Here is a 22,224-nt window from a genome sequence, read left to right as displayed (position 1 = left end):
TTTTAAAATCGAGGTGTTGCTTAACCGGGAGCCAATGTAAGTCAGCGAGAACAGGGGTGATGGGTGAACGAGACTTGGTACAAGTTAGGACACGGGCAGCCGAGTTTTGAATGACCTCAAGTTTACGTAGGGTAGAATGTGGGAGGCCAGCCAGGAGTGCATTGGAATAGTCAAGACTAGAGGTAACAAAGGCATGGATGAGGGTTTCAGCAGCGGATGAGCTGAGGCAAGGGCGGAGACGGGCGATGTTACGGAGTTGGAAATAGGCGTTCTCAGTTATGCTGCGGGTATGTGGTCGGAAGCTCATTTCAGGGTCAAATATGACACCAAGGTTGTGAACAGTCCGGTTCAGCCTCAGACAGATGTTAGGGAGAGGGATGGAGTCAGTGGCTAGGGAACGGAGTTTTTGGCGGGGACCGAAAACAATGGCTTCAGTCTTCCCAAGATTAAATTGGAGAAAATTTCTGCTCATCCAGTCTGACAATTTAGAGACCGTGGAGGGTTCAAGAGAAGTGGTGGTGAGGTAGAGCTGAGTGTCATCAGCATACATGTGGAAACTGACACTGTGTTTTCAGATGAGGTCGCCAAGAGGCAGCATGTAGATGAGAAATTGGAGGGGGCCAGGGATAGATCCTTGTGGGAAACCAGAGGTAACGATGCGGGAGCAGGAAGAGAAGCCGTTGCAGGTGATTCTCTGGCTACGATTAGATAGATAAGAATGGAACCAGGCGAGTGCAGTCCTACCCAGCTGGACGACGGTGGAGAGGTGTTGGAGAAGGATGGAGTGGTCAACCATGTGAAAGGCTGCAGACAAGTCAATAAGGACGAGGAGGGAATAGTTTACCTTTGTCACAGTCACAAAGGATGTCATTTGTGACTTTGATGAGACCCGTTTCAGTACTATATATTAATCTAGTACATGTCAGCTTGACTCAGAAGGTTGTGGGTTTAAACTCTGCACTATAACTAGGCAGGCACTAGTGCTGTGATGAGGGATTGCTGTATTGTTGATGGTGCTGTCTTTCAGCTAAATATGAAACGGAGGCGGTTTGAGTGGATGTTAAATATCCTGCAGCATTATGTTGCTGGTGGAAAAATGGCATCTGCGTTTGGCTACACAACAATTAATTGTGTGAACCGTCTTTCGATGTTTGCACTTGATAAGACACTATACAAGTACAAGTATTATTTTTCTTACAGTATTGTATGTCCCTGATATAACCAGGTTGTTGTTACAACATTATTCAATCTTGTTTTATTTATCTTCGGCTTAACTAGAAGTAAGCCTCTGCTGATCATTTTTTTTAAAGTGCGTTGAAGAGTTAATTAAACAAGAGAATTAACACAGAACAAACCAATTACATGCTAAAATAAAACACCAATTGTTTCAGTACTAATAAAGGATGAAATGTACAACAAATTAACTGAGAGAAAGGCAAGACCTCAGCAAGATAATATTAAATACCATTCAAAGGGGTTATATAAATGTAAGTCTTTCTTTTCTGTATATTCATTAACTGGCTTGAGGCAATAACACATGCAATTGACTAGTATTCATTAAATATGCTAATATTAGACAAAAGGCTGAATGAATGAACATACTAATGAATGAATATCTTAATCCAATGCTTTGTCCAAACGATTAAGTAATTAATTGAAATTGTTGATTGATTTTAAAAGGCTCAATAAACAAATGAATGTCTTAATGCATTGCCAACAACAAATAATAAACAGAATTAATGAATTGAGCGAATGAGTAACTAAATAAATAGATTAAACCGGGGAACCTCAAAATACAGGATAGTTACGTCCGAAAAAAAACTCTGGCCCACTCGATTGAGTGCGGCTGTGAAATGAATGAGGAAATGGGTGAGCAACGGAAGGAAGGCAAAAGGGGGAGGAGAGAACGAGAAAAGGAAGAAAAATGAAAACAAGAATTAAGACAGAAGGAAAAAAAGAAATTGAGAGAAAGGGAACCAGAAGAAATAAGGGGAGGGACGGTCCTTGTATGTTTTTTGTCCCTGTTGAGTGCCCGTAGCTGTTACTCGGCTTCAATCAAGGTAGGTGAAGGTTGTGGTTTCCCGCCCGGTTCTGGTCCAGGTCCTGGGTCTGGGTCTGGTTCTGGTCCCGGTCCAGGGTCTGGTTCTGGTCCCGGTCCCGGGTCTGGTCCAGTCCAGTCCGGTCCGGTCCCGGGTCTGGTCCAGTCCGGTCCGGTCCCGGGTCTGGTCCAGTCCGGTCCCGTCCCGGGTCTGGTCCAGGTCCGGTCCCGGGTCTGGTCCAGGTCCGATCCTGGGTCTGGTTCTGGTCCTGGTCCAGGTCCGATCCTGGGTCTGGTTCGGGTCCAGGTCCGATCCTGGTTCGGGTCCAGGTCCGGTCCCGGTCCGGTGTTGGTTCTGGTCCAAGGTCTGGTCCAGGTCCGGGTCCAAGTCCAAGTCTGGTCCCGGGTCTGGGTCCGGTCCCGGGTCTGGGTTGGGTCCCGGGTCCGGGGTCTGGGTCGGGTCCGGTCTGGTCCAGGTCCGGTTCTGGGTCTGGTCCGGGTACAGGTCGATCCCGGGTCCGAGTCCTGGTCGGGTCCAGTCCAGGTCCGGTCCCGGGTCTTAGTCCCCCTCACTGCCACCTGGAACCGCAGGTTGTCCCTGGGGCGGGGGAGCTGTCCGCAGTGTCTGCTGTGGGAGGGCTGAGCTGCCGGGGTGGAGACTCCAGGACCAGGGTGAGCAGATAGGAGAGAGCTTGAATTGCAATGATGAGAGAGATCATCGGGGTGGGGTGCCTGAGACAAGCCCAGAAGGAGGAGAGAGAGAGATTATTGATCACCAAGAGCGAGATAGAGTGAAGACCCCATTTAAAAAGACTTGCATTTATAGAGCGGCTATCACGACCACCAGACATCCCAAGTGCTTTACAGCCAATGAAGTACTTTTTGAAGTGGAGTCACTGTTGTAATGTAGGAAACTCAGCAGCCAATTTGTGCACAGCAAGCTCCCACAAATAACAATGTGATAATGACCAGATAATCTGTTTGTGATGTTGGTTGAGGGATAAATATTGGCCAGGACACTGGGGATAACTCCCCTGCTCTTCAAAATGGAGCCATGGGATCTTTTACGTCCACCTGAGAGAGCAGACGGGGCCTCGGTTTAACATCTCATCTGAAAGATGCCACCTCCAACAGTGCAGCACTCCCTCAGCACTGCACTGGGAGTGTCAGCCTAGATTTATGTGCTCAAGTCTCTGGAGTGGGACTTGAACCCATAACCTTCTGACTCCGAGGCGAGGCTGCTACCCACTGAGCCACAGCTGACACAAACTGAAAAGTGCAATTTAAGGTGCCATTTTGAAGAGTGACCTAGCCTCAAACAGACTAGAGAGACACTCCCCATGTGGGAATGAGCCACACAAATCCAAACGATCCCAACAAACCCAACCTCTTTGTTGAGTTAGCCGACCTCCGCCAGACCAGAAGTAGTGGATGCCACGTCTCTGCTTGCTCATCCTTGGGCCAGGGAGGGAGAAAGGAATAGAAGGTTATGCAGATAAGGTTAGATGAAGAGGGCTGGGAGGAGGCTCGTGTGGAGCATAAGCACCGGTATAGACCTAAGACCATAAGAAATAGGAGCAGAAGTCGGCCACTCGAGCCTGCTCCACCATTCAATAAGTTCATGGCTGATCTTTGACCTCAACTCCACCTTCCCACCCGATCCCTAAATCCCTTGATTCCCTTACCTCTTGGGCCGAATGGCCTGTTTTTGTGCTCTTTATTTTGAAGATATTAAAACTGCTGTTGTTGTTTTGGAACATAAAGGGCATACAGTGGAAATAGGACAAAAAAAACCCCAAATAACTTCAGACTGTTGTCATGTACGTTGAGTTTGTCAGTAATATATCCCTAGTTTCAGCAGCGAATGACTTTCACTGTTTTCTTTCTTCGTGTTACAGAGCAATGTCTTCGGTTCAGTTCCTCACAAGGCTGCCCTTGCCTCGTTTGGCCTATCACAGAATTTCTGCGCAGAACCCTGGAGTTGTTTTCCTGTCGGGATTCAGGTCCAATATGAATGGAGAGAAAGCATTGGCTTTGGAGGAATACTGTCGTTCGTCCGGGCGCTCCTTTGTCAGGTACTGTCTCAAGCACACAAAGATCTCTTTAAACAAAGAGCGCTACTTGGAATGGGCTTCTGGGTAGGGTAGTGAAGGAAAAAACTGCAACCATTCAAGAGGCAGTTAGATAAAAAGACTTGCATTTATATAGTGCCTTTCACAAACTCAGGACATCCCAAAGCACTTTACAGCCAATGAAGTACTTTTGAAGTGTAGTCACTGTTTTAATGTGGGAAATGCGGCCAACAATTTCCGCACAGCAAGGTCCCACAAACAGCAATGTAATGATGACCAGATAATCTTTTTTTGTGATGTTGTTTGAGGGATAAATATTGGCCAGGACACTGGGGAGAACTCCCCTGCTCTTCTTCGAAGTAGTGCCATGGGATCTTTTATTTCCACCTGAGAGCAGACAAGGCCTCGGTTTAACGTCTCATCTGAAAGACTGCACCTCTGACAGTGCAGCACTCCCTCAGTACTGCACTGGAGTGTCAGCCTAGATTTTTTGTGCTCCACTCTCTGGAGTGGGACTTGAACCCACAACCTTTTGACTCAGAAGTGAGTGCTACCAACTGAACCACTGTATTTTAAAAAAAATTCATTCATGGGATGTGGGCGTCGCTGGCAAAGCCAACATTTATTGCCCATCCCTAATTACCCTTGAGAAGATGGTAGGTGAGCTGCCGCCTTGAACCACTGCAGTAAATCTTCTATGTAGCAGTTTTGGTACAACTGTGTGGCTTGCTAGACCATTGCAGAGGGCAGTTAAGAGTCAACCACGTTGTGGGTCTGGAGTCACATATAGGCCAGACCAGGTAAGGATGGCAGATTTCCAGATGGGTTGTTATGACAATTTGGTAGTTTCTTGGTCACCATTACTGATACTAGCTTTTTTATTCCAGACTTATTTAATGAACTGAATTTAAATTCCTCAGCTCTGGTTTCTGGATCATTAGTCCAGGCCTCTGGATTACTAGTCCAGTAAAATAACCACTATGCTACCTTACTCAGTATCACATGAAACTGTGATAGGGGTCTGTCGGTTTTAAGAGGTCTGTAGGTTTTTATGAAAGGATGTGAATGTACAAAAATTATGGGCAGGAAAAGACCAGCTGGTCCATCAAGTCTGCCCCACGATCATGATGGCTGGAGCATCCTGACTAGCCACTTCGTACCCCCCACAGCCATGCTATCTCTGGGAGAGGCAATAAACCAGATGAAAACCCAGGGCCAATAAGGGGGGAAAAAAAACTCTGGAAAATCCCCGCCGGGTGATCTAATGCAGCCCAGGAAATCACGCGGACCATGGATGAAATAGATGGGCTGAATGGCCTCCCTCATCTATACTTACTTTCTGATCTTTATAGTGAATGGATCAGGATTATGAGAAAATAAAGTTTAGTGGGATTGTTGACCAACTAGAGATGCTCTCCCCTCATCCCATTCACGGAGGAAGTAAGCTGATATAATTGCTGTTTACGTGACTTAATGGAGCATGAATTGTACTGTGAAATCACTGAAACTTTAGATCATTTATTTACATTTAGATAATTTATAAAAATTTACTAGAGAAAATGAAAAGTCAAAGCTCAAAATTTAGTGCTCGTAGACAGCTGGTCACACCCTTCTGGTCCCAACTTCCCCTCTCGGGTGCCAGACACAGACACACACGTTTGATACAGTCTAGGATGATAAAACCATTGGTGCAGTTGGCTGTCTCGCCCCCTCGGTTAACCATGCTTGCTCAGCTCTAAACATTGACATTTAAATGTTCCTGCAGCCCACTAACTCAGTGAATCAAAATGACCAATTATGTACATAAAATAGAATAGCAAGGAGAGAAACAGACAGATCACCTAATGTCCTACTGACTTAATCTACAAAATATTCCGCATTTAAATTTATATTTGTTTTTTGATAGAAATTGTTGACGTATTCCGCTGTTTTTCCACTCTTATTGCTCAATGTTTGGTCACTGGACTCCACCTGCTCTGTTGAGTGTGTTTATTAAGCACTGGCAGAAAATATATTTGCTCTGTAAATAGTCCTGATAAACCTGTGTACTTTTAAAGTGAAATGTACTCTTGTGCATCAGAGTTAATATCAGCTAATTCTTAACATTTTAATTGGCTCCTTTTATTAAGCACTTTATGACATGTTTGTGATTTCATCACACAAACTTTACCCCCCCTCCCACCCTCCCTCCAAACACTCAACATTTTGAGATCCCGATCCTACTCCTGGACTCTATTGTGCTTGACGGTTTGTTCCGCTGATGATGTTGGAAAGAAAGAACTTGGATTTTATATACAGGAAACGTTGTGATATCCGGCACCGACGGGACCGAGCTGTTGCCGTCCCATCAAAACTGCCGGACAAACCAGCGCTAATGTTGAAACATATGGAGATTTTGAGCTCCGTATCTGGCAACAAACCCTGTTGCTTAACAGCTTCTAAACAGTCGGCCGTACCTTGCAAGCGTCTCTGTAGCTTAGCGACAGCTTCAGCGAGACCTTGCAGAGCCTGACTGGTGGGGGAAAAAAAAAGCAACGAAAAGAAAAAGAAAAAAAAAAAAAACCTAACGAAACGGCTCCTGATTTTTGCCGGTGGATCGAGCATTCCGGACAGTTAATCTCCGGATAAACCAAAGTTTCCTGTAGCAACTTTCAAGGGCTCAGGATGTTTCAAAGCACTTCACAGCCAATTAAGCACTTTTTGAAATAGTCACTGTAGTAAAACTCCATTGTGCACAACAAGATCTCGCAAATGACGATGAGATAATGATCTGTTTTTTGACGGTGTTGGTCGAGGAGAGCAGAATAACTCCCCTGCTGCTCTTCGAAGAGTGCCACGGGATCATTTATGCCCACCTGAAAAGGGCATGGTCAGGGCCTCGGTTTTAACGTCTCATCCGAAAGATTGTGCCTCCAACAGGATAGCGCTGAGGTGTCAGCTGGCATTTGGTGCTTAAGTCTCTGGAGTGGGGCTTGAACCTGCAACCTTCCTTCTATCCCCGAAGCGAGAGTGCTGGCACTGAGCCAAGGCTGACGTTTTGTTACACAGAAGATGATCTGTAGCTGGACTGGGTGGCTAGGAAGTGTGGTTAACACTACGACACTTCCTATGTAAATACCACTCTTGAGTATTTGGTAGCAGCATTTACATTTAACTCTGATAAAGGGTTATAAAGTTGATACCATGCCCTATGCCTAGACTTGTGAAATATTCCCTTTGGCAATAATCTCACGAGATATGATTTTGAATTGCACTTACAATGCTCAAAGTCTGGCCAAATAAATTTGAGGCTTGAAACAACTGAGGACCTGAAGACCCAAAGAACTAACTAGTGCTGGTAATGGGTAGGCGAGGCTGCTCTTAACACTGCTCCACTGGTTAATCTGTAGCCTTCATGTTATGACTTCTGAGAGATACTAAAGGTGGCCTTGAAGAGAATGAAATTCCTCTTAGTAAAAAGGAAGGTTGGCTCTTTTTTTCTCCTCCCTAATTGGTGAACTGCTAACGTTCTTGTATATGGAAAAAGGACAGAAAAAGACAAGCTGGCCCATCCAGCCTGTCCCAGGTTGGCACAATCACCCCCTAATCATGGGAATATCTGGCTTTGTAACATACAGTATGCAGGGAATGCAAATTTGCTAATTATGGGGAGAAACTGACAGGAATTTCACCCCCTTTGTACTTGAGCTGCAGACAAAGCTGGTGCTTTCAATATTTGTAACGTGCGTGTGCTTAAAAAAAAAAAGACTTCAAATTTAAAAGAAAAATCTGCAAGCTTTATTAAAACAAGACTCATCTACATCTGTTTGTTCCCCATTGTGAATTGTATGCTAGGCTACAGTTTCCATGGGAACAAATAAATCTATGCTTAATAATCGTGCAAAAAAAAAAAAAAACCTTTGCACTTAACTCGTCTGTCTTATTAATTGATAAAACCTGACAAATTATAGTCTGAGGCCGTCATGTCTGAAGCGATAGTTTGACGGCCTGTCTGGCTGCAGGATGGTGCAAAGTGCTGGAGCTTCACAGAGTGGTCGGACACATGTTCCTGCTCGTGATTCTCTACATGGTGCATATCCAAACTTAACCGAGGAGGGGCAGCTGGTGGAGGTCGGGCACTTTACCACACAAAGGGAGGCAAGATCAGGCGGTAAGTCACCCTGGGCCACATTCTTACTCCGATTTCAGAGTGTTGCAGTTCCTTTTTTTTAATAAACAAGGACTGTTGGCGCTCGCATGACTTGTCACAATGGACTGTATCCATTCCAGACTGAAATCTCTGACTTTTTTGCTTTTTGCCTAGCAGAATTAACATAGCACAGGTCTAACAATTAACCCTGATTGCAAAGATTCCCACTACTACTTCAGTCTTTCAAAAGACTCTCTGCAGGCTAAGGCAACTAATCAAATTTATTTGCAACTAAAATTTTTTACAATGGCAGAAATATGAGGTAAATATTATACAGCACAATAAATGTATACAAACAAAAATCTGGGTACGGTCCACTAGAGGTTAATTTACACTTTTCACATTTTCTACAGTTTAAAAATAGCCTAGCAGATATTTTTCCAGTAGATTCTTTCAGGTCTTCCTTCATGGCATATGTAATGCTACAGTTTCCACATGAACTATCGTGATGTCTTGCAATAAAATATTTATGGAGTTCTTGGGATAAAATTAAACTTTGATTGGGGGTGCAAAACAGGCAGTAGTGAATTGGCTGCCCGATGTACATCTGGTGCAATAGCGAGGAAAATCAGGCGGAGCGTATTACAGGGAGCTGATTCAATACTGCCCGTTTTGCACCCCACCAAAGTTTAATTTTGCCCACTTTGCATCTTGGAAAAACAGCAGTAATCCAAGCAGAATTGCTGAACCCAGAAAGATCCTTTTTTTTTGATAACCCTTGGTTCCTTTGAAGAACTGACTTTCAATTGAACATGATCAAAGTAACAATACTGTTTTCATATGTGCCAATTGACAATAAATCGTGCCATTTATGTAGAAAGGACTTATGAAATATACTGGGTGGCCTGCTGGTGGCGCTGTCCAGGGGGAGTATAAATACTCGGGCACAGGTCCAGCTTGCTCAGGGACATTTTGTAAACCGGAACTAGTGAAGGATAACTAGACTTCCATGTTGTGAAACAGTTGATTAAAGCCTTGTTTAATACTCTGACCAAATGCCTAGTAGTTTTCTTGCGTCACCAATGGTGCTGATTTTTGTGTTTTTTTTTCTTAAGCTTGTACCACATTAAGAAGGTCATAATGAACAGGTAAACACACATTGTCTGCAACTTTAGCTCATTCAACACTTCAGTGTCTCCCGATCCTGGGAATCATAACATTAATTGTTCACTACAATGTAAAGCATGTAATCTAATTCAGACATAGATGAAAGAGTGTCTCTGAGCAGCCATTTTAGATTTTAGTAAAGTGAGTGGAGACCATTTTAGATCTGCAATTCCCTAGCTCTTTAGCACCCTCACAAACCCAACAATGAGTCATTTAAAAATACAGATAGAGATACACCTTTTGATCTCTGGGTGATTTATCTATCTATCTAGCTAAGATTAAAAAGAATCCAGCATTATTAGTTTCACAAGTTGTGACGACGGGCATTGCCGAGAGGCCTGGAAAACATGCTTGTGGTCTGTCCAAAGATTTTCCCTAATGATAAAAGGAATGGACTAAGCTAGAGTCCAGCGCCCTCCCTCCTGCATTGGAAGTCCATTATTTTACAGCTTTAGAACTGCCAGGCCACCCATTGGCTGTAACCTTTATCATTCCAGCACTGATGAAATAGATTAACTTGGCACAGCTGCACTGTAGTAACTTGGCATGTTTTAATGATGGAAAGATAATACTTCTAAATTTAAAATGCAGAGGTGCCGAGGGTCATGATACGGATCATGTCCGTGTGGAATTTTGTCTAAAATATGAGTTTAGTTTGACAGAAATATTTTTTTTATCGGGCAATCATTTATCTGGACTGGTCTGTGCTTCTATGTCTAGGTTTGATTACACAGGCTGTGGCAGCTCAGATGGAAATTCCGAGGATTGCTTGTTAGGAGATTGGAAGAATGATGTGCTAATGGTCTTGGACAATCTCACCACAGGGCCTCAGGTCAGCACTGAAAACCTGTGTATAGCTGCATCATTATCTTTGTTCATTTACCAAGTTGTAATTAACTTATTTTTCCCTACATTTAATTGTGAAATAACAATCATTTGTTAATTTCCCCACCACCCCCTTTGTCGTCCCTCCTGTTCTCCCCTGAAGATGGTCATTCGTGGTAGGGTACAGTTCCACGGCAACTGATAGCTCTCCAATGCCTTGCTAATGCCTGAATAGTGAGTGTTAGCATTTAACTGGAGAGTGTTTAAAATTCTCATCCTTGTGTTCAAATCCCTCCATGGCCTCACCCCCCACTACCTCTGTAACCTCCTCCAGCCCTACAACCCTCTGAGACATCTGCATTCCTCCAATTCTTGCCTCTTGTGCATCCCTGATTTCCTTGGCTCCACCATTGGCGGCCGTACCTTCGGCTGCCTAGGCCCTAAGCTCTGGAATTCCCTCCCTAAACCTCTCCGCCTCCCTACCTCTCTCTCTTTTAAGACGCTCCTTAAAACCCACCTCTTTGCCCAAGCTTTTGGTCACCTGTCCTAATAATCATCTTAAGTGGCTGTGTCAAAACTTACCTGATAACGTTCCTGTGAAGCACCTTGGGACGTTTCACTACATTGAGGGCGCTATATAAATGCAAGTTGGTGTTGTATCAAAGCCAAGCCCGATACCGTGTACATACATGTTCCAGCCAGGGCACTGAGGCCAATCATAGTGCACCTACCAGCATTTCAGCTGAAATCATTTAACTCTGCACAGTCAAAGGATTGAATCTTGGATCTTGCTGCTCCATGTGACTCCGTACCCCACAAGGCAGTGTAATTACCCACTGAGCCACCATGCAAGCTCCCAATCTCTTGGATGTTGATGGTTTGATCAAAAGTCACCCATCATCTGGACAACAACACTCAAGAAGCTCGACACCATCCAGGACAAAGCAGCCTGCTTGATTGGCACCCCATCCACCATCTTAACCATTCACTTCCTCCACCACCGGTGTACCGTGACTGCAGTGTGTACCATCTACAAGATGCACTGCAGCAACTCACCAAGGCTTCTTCGGCAGCACCTCCCAAACCCGCGACCTCTACCACCTAGAAGGACAAGGGCAGCAGGTGCATGGGAACGCCACCGCCTCCAAGTCACACACCATCCTGACTTAGAAATATATCGCTATTCCTTCATCGTCGCTGGGTCAAAATTCTGGAACTCCCTCCCTAACAGCACTGTGGAGGTACCTTCACCACACGGACTGCAGCGGTTCAAGAAGGCGGCTCACCACCACCTTCTCGAGGGCAACTAGGGATGGGCAATAAATGCTGGTCTTGCCAGCGACGCCCACATCCCATGAACAAATTTTTTAAAAAGTGCTTAACTCCAATGTTCCCCCTAAGGTGCACAGCCGCTCACCGAGTCAAAGGTCCCGCGCAGGCCGCTCATCAGCTGCTGCCGCTGGAAGACATAACACGCGCACAGCCACACAGCAAATTTAAAGGGACCGCGCACAAAAGAAAATCAGAGGGAACATTGCTTGTCTCTATTCTCAAATTGAGGACTACTACATAGGTTGGCATGGGAGTGCAGAACATTGGTAATCCAATGGACTGTGCCGCTTCATGGGACCCAGAATGATGCCCATGGTTCCCCAGATAGGGCGAAGTTAACCTTCGCTAGAGACTAAAAGCCTCATTGTCATGGGGGGGAAATCAGACCTTCCAATAGTTGTTATAGCTTGGGTGTCGCCTGAAAGATGATGAAATATATTTATTCTTGCATTCTATTTTAGGTCACTTAGTCCGATCCATGTGTAATAGATAGTCATCACTCGTGTGTGAACCTTGACCGTGAACTGTTGCCGAGGTTTTAACCACTGGCCCGGGCCTGATCCTGTCCTCGCGCGCTGCCCACACATGTACACTGTACGGCAGAGGTCAGTGGATACGGTCAGGCTCATTGTAACCCTTCCCTAACCTGGGGAGGGCACTGTGGCCATTTAATAGCACCCTTGCCAAAGACTGGAGCTGAAACCTGGGACCTCCCCTGGTCTGTACTGCTCAGAGTTGGGAGACTTGTGAGATATCGGGGAACAATAATTTTTTAAGCGCTCAAAACATAGATTTTTTTTTTTTTTATAAAAGAGTACGCTAATTAAAATATTTTTCAAACCCCTCTTTATATTGTCTGCCCTTTTTTAGGCATCCACCACTAAATAGGGAGGCAAAGAGAATTTCCTTGGATAAAGAGATTTTAGGCATTTCCTCGCCTCCCAGACAATCCCATCATGCTACAACCAGGAGGGCGGCAGGTGACTTGCTCCCTGGTCTCTGACAGAGTCACGCTATTGGGAAGCAGCAAAGGCCCCCTTGGGACTCCCCCCCCCTGACAGCCCAGTTGAGATTGTGGTTGGGGGGGGGGTCATAGTTTTACCAAACATGCTTGTGCTTCTTTCCCAAGATGCCCTGGTGCCGTGTGTTCAGAGCAGGCTGCCCTCTTGGCAGAAATATAATCCTGAAAGGGCTGGCATGCAATTTGAGAAATTGGTGTTCAAAATCATGAAGTGTTTTGATGGAGTAAGTAAGGAGAAACCGTTTCCACTGGCAGGAGGGTCGGTAACCAGAGGACACAGATTTAAGGTCATTGGCAAAAGAACCAGAGGCGGCATGGGGGGGGGGGGGGGGGGGAAATTTACGCAGCGAGTTATGATGATCTGAGGAAGGATGTTCTTGCCATGGAAGGAGTGCAGCGAAGATTCACCCAGGCTGATACCTGGGATGGCAGGAATGACGTATGAGGAGAGATTGGGTCAATTGGGCTTATACTCACTGGAGTTTAGAAGAATGAGAGGGGATCTCCTTGAAACCTATAAAATTCTAACAGGACTAGACAGACTAAATGCAGGAAGGATGTTCCCAATGGCCGGGGGAGTCCAGAACCAGGGGTCACAGTCTAAGGATAAGGGGTAAGCCATTTAGGACTGAGATGAGGAGGAATTCCTTCACCGAGAGTGGTGAACCTGTGGAATTCTCTATCACAGAAGGCAGTAGAGGCCAATTTATTAAATTATATTCAAGAAGGAGTTGGATATATTTCTTAAGGCTAAAGGGATCAAGAGATATGGGGAGAAAGCAGGGACAGCGTACTGAATTTGGATGATCAGCCATGATTGCATTGAATGGTGGAGCAGGCTCGAGGGGCCGAATGGCCTACTCCTGCTCCTATTCTTCTATGTTTCTATGATCTGGAATGCGCTGCCTGAAAGCAAATTCAGTAATAACTTTCAAAAGGGAATTGGATAAATACATGAAGGGGAAAATTTGCAGGGCTATAGGGAAAGGGGAATGGGACTAATTGGATAGCTCTTTCAAAGAGATGCAACAGGCACGACTGGCCCCCCCTTCAGTGCTGCATCATTCTATGAAAATCTCTTTACCTCGATATTTGCAGGGCAGGCATACTGTCTATTATGGCTGCCCCTGTGAATTGTTAGCCACAACCTGGGACACTGAGGTTTCACTGCAACATTGTTCTTTAATTTGCACGGTTGAAAGGTTCTCGTGCTCACGAAATGTGCAGCCGCTATTGCTGAAATGTCGTCGTGCTACTTGAATGTGACGGGCCGGAGACAAAAATAACAGAGCCAGCCAATTTAATATCCTGCTCAAAACGGTGCTTACTGCTGCTTTTGAAGGAATGCTCCAGGGAAGGGCTATGAATATCACCCTCGTAATGCTTACCTGAGGATTTGTCCGCTTGTTTCGAGGGGGGAAATAAAGCACTTCAGCTTATTTGCCAGAGCTCGCCAATGGTTTCTGTGGCAGAAGCTTTGCCCAATGTGGTGTGTATCTACAGAGTAGAAGATCCCTGGTTGTTCCTAGTTATCAGCTGGGATAGCACTAGGCGACTACAATTCTCCTCAGTCTTCTTAGGCAGTCCCTCGGGAACCGAGGATGACTTGCTTCCATGCTAAAAATGAGTTCTCGGGTGACTGAGTCCAATGCGGGACCTACAGTTGGTGGGGCAGGCGGTGGTTGAAGGGGCCGGGCGGGTGGGGTGCTTGGGTTGACGTGCGCTCCTTGCGCTTGGCTTCCGCTTGCTTCCGGCAAAGAGACTCGAGGTGTTCGACGCCTTCCCAGATGCTTCTCCTCCACTTTGTGCAGTCTTGGGCCAGGGATTCCCAGGTTTCGGAGGGGATGTTGCACTTTTTCAAGGAGGCTTTGAGGGTGTCCTTGAAGCACTTCCTCTGCCCACCTGGGGCTCTCCTGCCGTGTCGGAGCTCCGAGTAGAGCGCTCCCCTCAGTACACTTGGGCTGGAGTGCGGAGAAATCTCCAAGGGCTCCTACTCCTCATCGGTATTTGGTGATTTTTCTCCTGCAAAGTGCGGATGTCGGAGCAGGCTCGGCCATCATGTCCTCTGCTGTCGAATAGCCGGACAACACTTAACTATTTGGGCTCTAGCAGGTAGAATGGCCACTTGGGTGAGGTACCGTAGGGCAGCCAACACCTGTGGAACTCTACTCAATACACTGCAGCAACTGGCCAAGGCTTCTTCGACAGCACCTCCCAAACCTGCGACCTCCATCGCCTAGAAGGTGCATGGGAACACCATCACCTCCAAGTTCCCCTCCAGGTCACACACCATCCTGACTTAGAAGTATATCGGCCGTTCCTCCATCGTCGCTGGGTCAAACTCCTGGAACTCCCTCCCTAACAGCACTGTGGGAACACCTTCACCACACGGACTGCAGCGGTTCAAGAAGGCGGCTCACCACCACCACCACCTCAAGGGCAATTGGGGATGAGCAATAAATGCTGGCCTTGCCAGCGACGCCCACATCCCATGAACAAATAAAAAGAAATAAGGGGACAGTGCTTTCAGAAGGGGGGGGCTGAAATTTGAGGAACAAAACATTAAAAAACAATTAACACAAAAGCAAAATACTGCGGATGCTGGAAATCTGAAATAAAAATAGAAAATGCTGGAAATACTCAGCAGGTCAGGCAGCATCTGTGGAGAGAGAAAAAGAGTTAACGTTTCAGGTCGATGACCCTTTGAGTATTCCCAGCATTTTCTGTTTATTATTTAAAAAGAAAAACAATTGCCTTCATTGAATATCAGAGTTCGTAATCTAAAAATGGGTGTTGCTATGTGTTGGGCTGATTATCACAGAGCTCACTTTCAGAGTGGGACTATGCTCCAGAATGACCCAGGATGCCGTGGGGGATCTGGTGGAGCCACAACCACCCCTCCTGAGCTGCCAATAAAGTGTCACCACAAGACTGTACAGCTGTGTCAACAGGCAGCCCCTGTGATGAACATGTGAAAGGTGGGCTCCCTGGGCGGGCAGGATTCTGCTACAATAAACCGTTCCTTTCAGTTAACACTTGGCCCAGTCCTGATGTCAGGCTTTGATATCCTGCACTGTTTGACAGTCGTCTCGGCGCACATCCAGCTCACACGTTTAACACAAGGTAAACTTTTTTTTAAATGCAGTGAACCAGCTAATACTTGGGTAAAGCTGCGAGTGCGATTTCCCCCCCCCCCCCCCCCCAGAGGCTTCCCTGGAGTATAATAAATGCAAAACTTCATGAGCATTAATGTTACAGAGCTTCCTCTAGTACACTAGTATTGTACAGAGTTAGCTGCAGTGTGCTGGTACATGTATATAGATAGCTGTGGTCTGCTAGTTCTGTACATGTTAAAGAAAGCCAATTAAGTACTTTTCTTTTGAAGTATAGTCACTGTTGTAATGTAGGAAACGCGGCAGCCAATTTGCACACAGCAAGCTCCCACAAACAGCAATGTGATAATGACCAGATTTTTTTTAATGATGTTGATTGAGGGATAAATATTGGCCGGGACACCGGGGATAACTCCCCTGCTCTTCTTTGAAATAGTGCCATGGGTTCTTTTGCGTCCACCCGTGAGAACAGACGGGGCCTCGGTTTAACGTCTCATCTGAAAGACGGCACCTCCGACAGTGCAGCACTCCCTCAGCACTGCACTGGGAGTGTCGGCCTAGGTTTTTGTGCTCAAGTCTCTGGAGTGGGACTTGAACCACACGACCTTCTGACTCGGAGGCAAAAGTGCTACCCACCGGACCACGGGCTGTGGTATGCTAGTACTGTACATGTATAGAGATGGCTGTGGTATATGGTTGCCAACTCTCATTAGACCTATTCCTAGAGGTTTAATCAGATGACCTCCGACCACCCTACCCAGTCAAACAGCCTTTGTTCGCTTCTCCAATATTTCATAACTAATAAAAGTGTTCAAAGAAAATGAGAAACACTTTTTTAAAAGCCCCCATGATTTTCCATCTGGGTTGCTCGCAGCAGTGTCCAAGAGATTAATCTCTAATTCCTGGAGACTCCAGGACAATCCTGGAGGGGTGGCAACCCTGCTGTAGTACATGTATAGAGATGGATGCAGTACACCACTGCATGTATAGCGATGGCTGCAGTACACCAGTACATGTATAGCGATGGCTGCAGTACACCACTGCATGTATAGCGATTAGGTTGCCAACTCTAGTTGGATGTATTCTTGCAGGTTTCGTCAGATGACCTCCCACCGCCCAGTCAAACCGCTTTCTCTTTCTTCCCCCCCCCCCCACCCATCGCCAACATCTTTACAACTAATAAACAAAAGTGGTCAAGGAAAACTGAAGAAATATTCAAGAGTGTAACGCCCCTATGAGTTTTCTTCTGGGTTGTGCAAAGCAGTGACCAGGAGATTAATCTTTAATTCCTGGAGACTCTGGGAGGGTTGGCAACCCTAGTAGAGAAAGCAATAAAAACATAAGAAATAGGAGCAGGAGTTAGCCATTTGGTCCTTCAAGCCTGCTCCGCCATTCAATAAGATCATGGCTGATCTTCTACCTCATCTCCACTTTTTTGAACTATCCCCATATCCCTTGATTCCCTTAATATTCAAAAATCTATCGATCTCTGTCTTGAATATACTCAACGACTGAGCCGATATACTCAATGACTGAGTAATAGTAAGCTAGTACATGTATAGAGATGGTTGCAGTATGCTCGTACATGGAGAGTTGGCTGTACCACAATAGTGGCATTGTTTGGTCTTTTACACCTCCCCCCACAATTGATGTATAGTAGAAAAATGTAAAAGATTGTATTTGGGGGGAAGAAATGTCCAATACTGCTTTTTTCACTGGTTCTTTAACACCTTGGGCTGGGGAGGGTACAGTTCTTTTTAAATGTTGAGTTCGTGCCTTTAACTGTAATGTCATCTTCAGTTACTTATCCCTCCTCCTCTACCCTCGATATTTCAGATTATCGTTGGCTCCAGCATGGGAGGATGGCTCATGTTATTGGCTTCCCTTGCTAGGCCGGAGAAAGTGGCTGGGCTGGTTGGCGTAGCGACAGCGGCTGATCACTTTGTAACTGCTTTCAAACAGCTCCCCCCGGAGGTAAGAGAGTGGAAATACACCAACATTTAAACACCGGAATAAAAGGTTTTTAAAAATAAAAACTGCAAAAATGAAATGAAGACAGAAAATGCTGAAATTACACAGCATCTGTAAAGAGACAAGATGGGTGAAGTTTTAGAATTTTGTGTCTTTTCTCTTTTTAAAGATGCTGTATTTGCAGCAATTTCTGTTTTTTATTTTGGATAATTGCATACTCGCTCTAAGTATAGATTGTCAGTGTACTGTTCCCATTCACTCCCTTGACACCTTCTTTAAACATACAATTTCAGTATACTGACGAGTCACATTATATACGTTCAAAGTATAACATTTTTATGGCAACCTACTTGAACTGGGCAGCGACATTCCAGCTTTGGTCTCAGTATTGCAGGGTTCATGTTACTTATTATGGCACTTTTAACATTTCCTATCATTATCTATTAAAACATCGTACTTATATTGTAACTGTAATTTGGGGTTTTTTTTTCAGTATAAAAATGCCATCCCAGTCCTCGGGGGAGTTAAGACACATCGCATTTCCTTTCAGTTCCCTGCATGGTTATGATTTCCATTTTATATTTTGGGGGGGAGAAAACCCCCCCGATATGTATAAAAATGTTAATTTGAAAATGTCAAATGTCTCCTGTCCTGTTTATAAGTCTGTCCCAGAGTTGCTGTATTGAGAGAAATGGATGCCGGGGCCTGACCTGATCAACGTATGTTAACGGCTGGATATTTTAAACCGAGTGACTGCTGCCAATGAACCGACGGAAGCTGCGCAGAAGCATTCTGTGCATAAATGTTTTCTTTCATAAGCCGATAGAAACACCAGTTCAACTTTTCATTTTTATTTTTGGTTTGGTTCAGCAGCGCACAAATGTTAATTTAACTTTAAATTTTTTTTAATTTTCTTCTCAGTTTGGCAGCAGTAATCAGTTTTCCCCACCACCTCACCTCATCTCTCTCTCTCTCTCTCTCTCTCTCTGAGTGTCAGCTGTGGCCCAGTGGGTAGCCCCCCTCGCCAGAGTCAGAAGGTTGTGGGATCAAGTCCCCACTCCAGAGACTTGAGCACAAAAAACTAGGCTGACGCTCCACTGCAGTGCTGAGGGAGTGCTGCACTGTCGGCAGTGCCGTCTTTGGGATGAGACGTTAAACCAAGGCCCCCTCTGGTGGAAGTAAAAATTCCTTGGCACTATTTCGAAGAAGAGCAGGGGAGTTATCCCCGGTGTCCTGGGCCAATATTTATCCCTCAACCAGCATCACGGAAACAGATTATCTGATCATTATCACACGGTTTGTGGGAGCTTGCTGTGCGCAAATTGGCTGCAGCATTTCCTACATTACAACAGTGACTACACTTCAAAAAGTATTTAATTGGCTGTAAAGCGCTTTGAGATGTCCGGTGGTCGTGAAAGACGAGGTAGAAACGCAAGTCTGTTTTTCTATCTGTGGGAGGTCTGGCGAGAACATCCAAAAACCCACTGGAACTGTGCATGCACAACTACTACAGGAATTTTTTTTTTTAATCCGGCACGGATGGGACCGACGTGGTGCCGGTTCATCAAAAATTCCGGATAACCGAAAGCTATAGTAAAAGATACGGAGCTGAGAGCTCCGTATAAAGCAACAAACCCTGTTGCTTAGCTTCAGATCAATGGCCACAAGTTGCAAGCGTCTCTGTAGCTTAGCAACAGCTGCAGCCACACCCTTGCACAGCAACAAATGGAGGAAGGCAAGTAATAAGTTACCTGAACCTACTCCTGAATTTTGCCGGTTAACCGAGATTTCCAGTTATTTTAGGTGCCGGTACATCGAAAGTTTCCTGTATATTGCATTGGCAGCAGTCACGTCCAATTTTAAATTAAAGGCACTTCCCCCGCCCCCCCCCAGGCTTTGCTTCCCCTTTTAAGTAGCATTGAAGTGTCCGCACCTTTGCACAGTGCTAGCACACCTGACGTGATGAAGGAGGATGGAATGTGTCACCAAGCCCTTGTAATTTGAAATAACAACAGAAAATGCTGCAAAAACTCAGCAGGCCAGGCAGCATCCGTGGAGAGAAATGGGGATGAGAGAACCAGAGAAGTGAAGAGACATTAAGAGGTATTCAAAACGAGATGCGATGGTGATCGGACTAATGGAGACAAAAGATGGCTCTAGATTAGGTGTGAAATGCGCTGGCAGAATGGGAGACAACTGCCATGTGGGAGAGGGGGAAAAAAAGGGGGAAGGGTCAAAACAAAGGTGTGGATAAAAAATGTAAAAATTTAATAGGGGCCGAGGTTATGATCTGAAATTGTTGAACTCGATATTGAGTCCGGAAGGCTGTAAAGTGCCTAATCGGAAGATGAGGCACTTGTAATTTGAGTTTGTTATAAATGTGCGAGATTGTTGAGGCTTCTCTCTTCACGCATGTGCCCGATTCCGGTGTTTTTTTTTTTCCTCTCTTGTTTCATTTTCCAGCTGAGAAATGAAGCCGTGAAGACTGGGCAGTATCGGGTGCCGTCCAAGTTCAGTGCCAGCGGCTTCTACACCACGAAGTATGACTTTATAAAGGAGTCCGAAGAGCACTGCGTGCTGCAGAGCACCATCGCCATCTCGTGCCCGGTGCGGCTCATCCACGGCATGAAGGACGACGTGGTCCCATGGCAGAATTCCGTCAAGGTGGCGGAGCAGCTGGCAAGTGGCGATGTAGACGTCATCCTCCGCAGGAATGGTGACCACCGCATGTCGCAGAGTAACGACCTCAACCTGTTGGTCACCACTGTTAGTGACCTAATGCACGAGTTAACCAAAAAAGATCTGAAATGACCAACTGTGTGTTGGAACAATTTCTGGTTAATGTTAAATCCTCAGCTGACATGGGGGCTTCACCTGCGGGTTTTTTTTTAATGTAGTATAACAGAGGGATAAACTAAACAACAGCAGTCGACGAACTGGAAGTAACGTCCTTAGATTAAGGGAAATGCGGTTAGACAAAATCCCTGCAGCAACTAAGAACTTTGAATAACTGCCAATAAATCCTCACATTAAAACAGTTTTATTGAATTACTTCACCAGTGAAAAGGCTACTTCAAACAAATTAGAAAGGATATATCATACAAGGTTCTTAAAATTCCATTATTGATGTGCTTTGCCTGAGGAAAGGGGCAGTTCCCTGGCGTAGTACATTACAACAGTGACTACACTTAACGTACTTAATTGGCTACCAAGTACTTTGGGACGTTCTGAGGTTCTGTAAGGTGCTATATAAATGCATGTTCTTCCTTTCTTAGTACTAAGCCAGACAGTCTTGGGTTCAATCCCTGGACTACGCGGTTAGCTTATCTCAGCATAGGTAGTAGTTGGGGTGGGTACACTGGGCAGCCAGTGCTGGTGGAACCATCTCCATACAGACTTGGCACCCTGGAAGGATTGAGAGAAAAAATTGGTGTTGGGTGGTGTGTGGTGAAATGTCAAATAATTTCCTTATTGCAACTTGATATAAATCACCATCGTATTAATCTGCGGTGATGAGATCATGATTTCCTCTCCCTCTTCAATCACCTTTACTTCACCTCTCTTTATAGTAACTATTAACTATCAGTTTAGTTTGATTGTGGGAGAATGAGTCTAAGGGTTGAATGGTGAATCCTTCTGTACTTTTCCATTTGGAATAGATAGGCACCCTGAAAAATCTTACTGCACAGTTTAGACACCTGTGAGGTTCTGATGTAGGATTGGATTTTTGTCTTCGCCCCCCCGCCCGATCGATAATTCTGGCGGGATGCATGGCAATGGGGTCTATAAAGGGAGTGTGTGTGTGACAATACTGCGGTGCTCACTGTATAGCGAGCAGGAATAGGGACCCTGGCTGATGTTTCTCCTTTCTAATCAGAGACGTTGAGGCTGATTATATTACCTCACCATTAAACCTCTGGGATGGAAGCTAGAAAATCGGATCTATGTTGCCTACTACCACATTGCATGGCCTACGCATGATGGAGAAAGAATCATTCATTAATGATATAAATGGTATTTACAGCATCAGCTCTCCCGTGGAGTTGCTTTTGATTAGTCGGCGAGGGGGTGATAAGAACTTGGTTGCTGAAAAAGAATTGCAAAGATGTTTAAGAGATCTGTGCAGAGACAGTGAAGCAAATGTTTATTGATTGGTTCCTGGGAAATCTCATGTGATGGGCACTTTGTGCAATGGATGTGCACAAAACATGACCTATGGACATGACTAAAAAGTCTCAATTTGTGTCACTATCACTGCAAGATTGCAGGTATTTCATCTGCAATGGACATTTCGGTCTGTGTGTAATTTGCGCATGAATATATAGAGGATCATACGGCAGTATTTTCTATGAAGGTTACTCCCAATCTCCCACCATAACTTCAGTAGAAGCACCGGAGCAATGGTCAAAAGGGAATTTCTACTGAAGTTAGAGATTGGGGACTGTTGCTGAAAATCTACCCCATAGAATTTTACAGGCTAGCTTTTTGAAAGAACGTAGTCCCATGCCACTTAAATTTTTTCAATCTTAAATATTGATCACTTCCCTTTTAAAAAG

The 22,224-nt window shown here is 45.2% G+C and overlaps 1 protein-coding gene across 4 annotated transcripts; it reads left to right on the top strand.

Annotated features, from left to right (window-relative positions):
• Positions 1-1,767: 1,767 nt before the first annotated feature.
• On the top strand, positions 1,768-20,703 carry LOC147100309 (palmitoyl-protein thioesterase ABHD10, mitochondrial-like). Of its 4 annotated transcripts, none has more exons than XM_085967867.1 (5): positions 1,771-1,869; positions 3,937-4,113; positions 10,127-10,238; positions 17,534-17,671; positions 20,132-20,703. In XM_085967867.1, the coding sequence occupies exons 2-5, from the start codon at positions 3,941-3,943 to the stop codon at positions 20,477-20,479; spliced, it is 771 nt and encodes a 256-aa protein (XP_085823993.1). In that variant the 5' UTR covers positions 1,771-1,869; positions 3,937-3,940; the 3' UTR covers positions 20,480-20,703. The 4 variants fall into 4 exon arrangements, with proteins under 4 accessions (XP_085823995.1, XP_085823993.1, XP_085823992.1 ...); XM_085967866.1 differs by lacking the exon at positions 1,771-1,869 and adding an exon at positions 1,879-2,060; XM_085967868.1 differs by lacking the exon at positions 1,771-1,869 and adding an exon at positions 2,623-2,710.
• Positions 20,704-22,224: the final 1,521 nt, after the last annotated feature.

The sequence above is a fragment of the Somniosus microcephalus genome, chromosome 26 (genome assembly GCF_052327205.1).
Source record: "Somniosus microcephalus isolate GS21.2 chromosome 26, FLI_Smic_1.0, whole genome shotgun sequence".
Lineage (NCBI taxonomy): Eukaryota > Metazoa > Chordata > Chondrichthyes > Squaliformes > Somniosidae > Somniosus > Somniosus microcephalus.
The sequence above is the reverse complement of the archived record's forward strand: the minus strand, read 5'-3'. Positions and strand labels throughout refer to the sequence as shown.

Bases quoted from the DNA above. Each gene is read 5' to 3' on its own strand.
- LOC147100309 (XM_085967867.1), top strand. From the start codon at position 3,941: ATGTCTTCGGTTCAGTTCCTCACAAGGCTGCCCTTGCCTCGTTTGGCC. The intron at 4,114-10,126 runs GTACTGTCTCAA...TTCTATGTCTAG, and splicing joins TCCGGGCGCTCCTTTGTCAG to GTTTGATTACACAGGCTGTG. The intron at 10,239-17,533 runs GTCAGCACTGAA...TCGATATTTCAG, and splicing joins ATCTCACCACAGGGCCTCAG to ATTATCGTTGGCTCCAGCAT.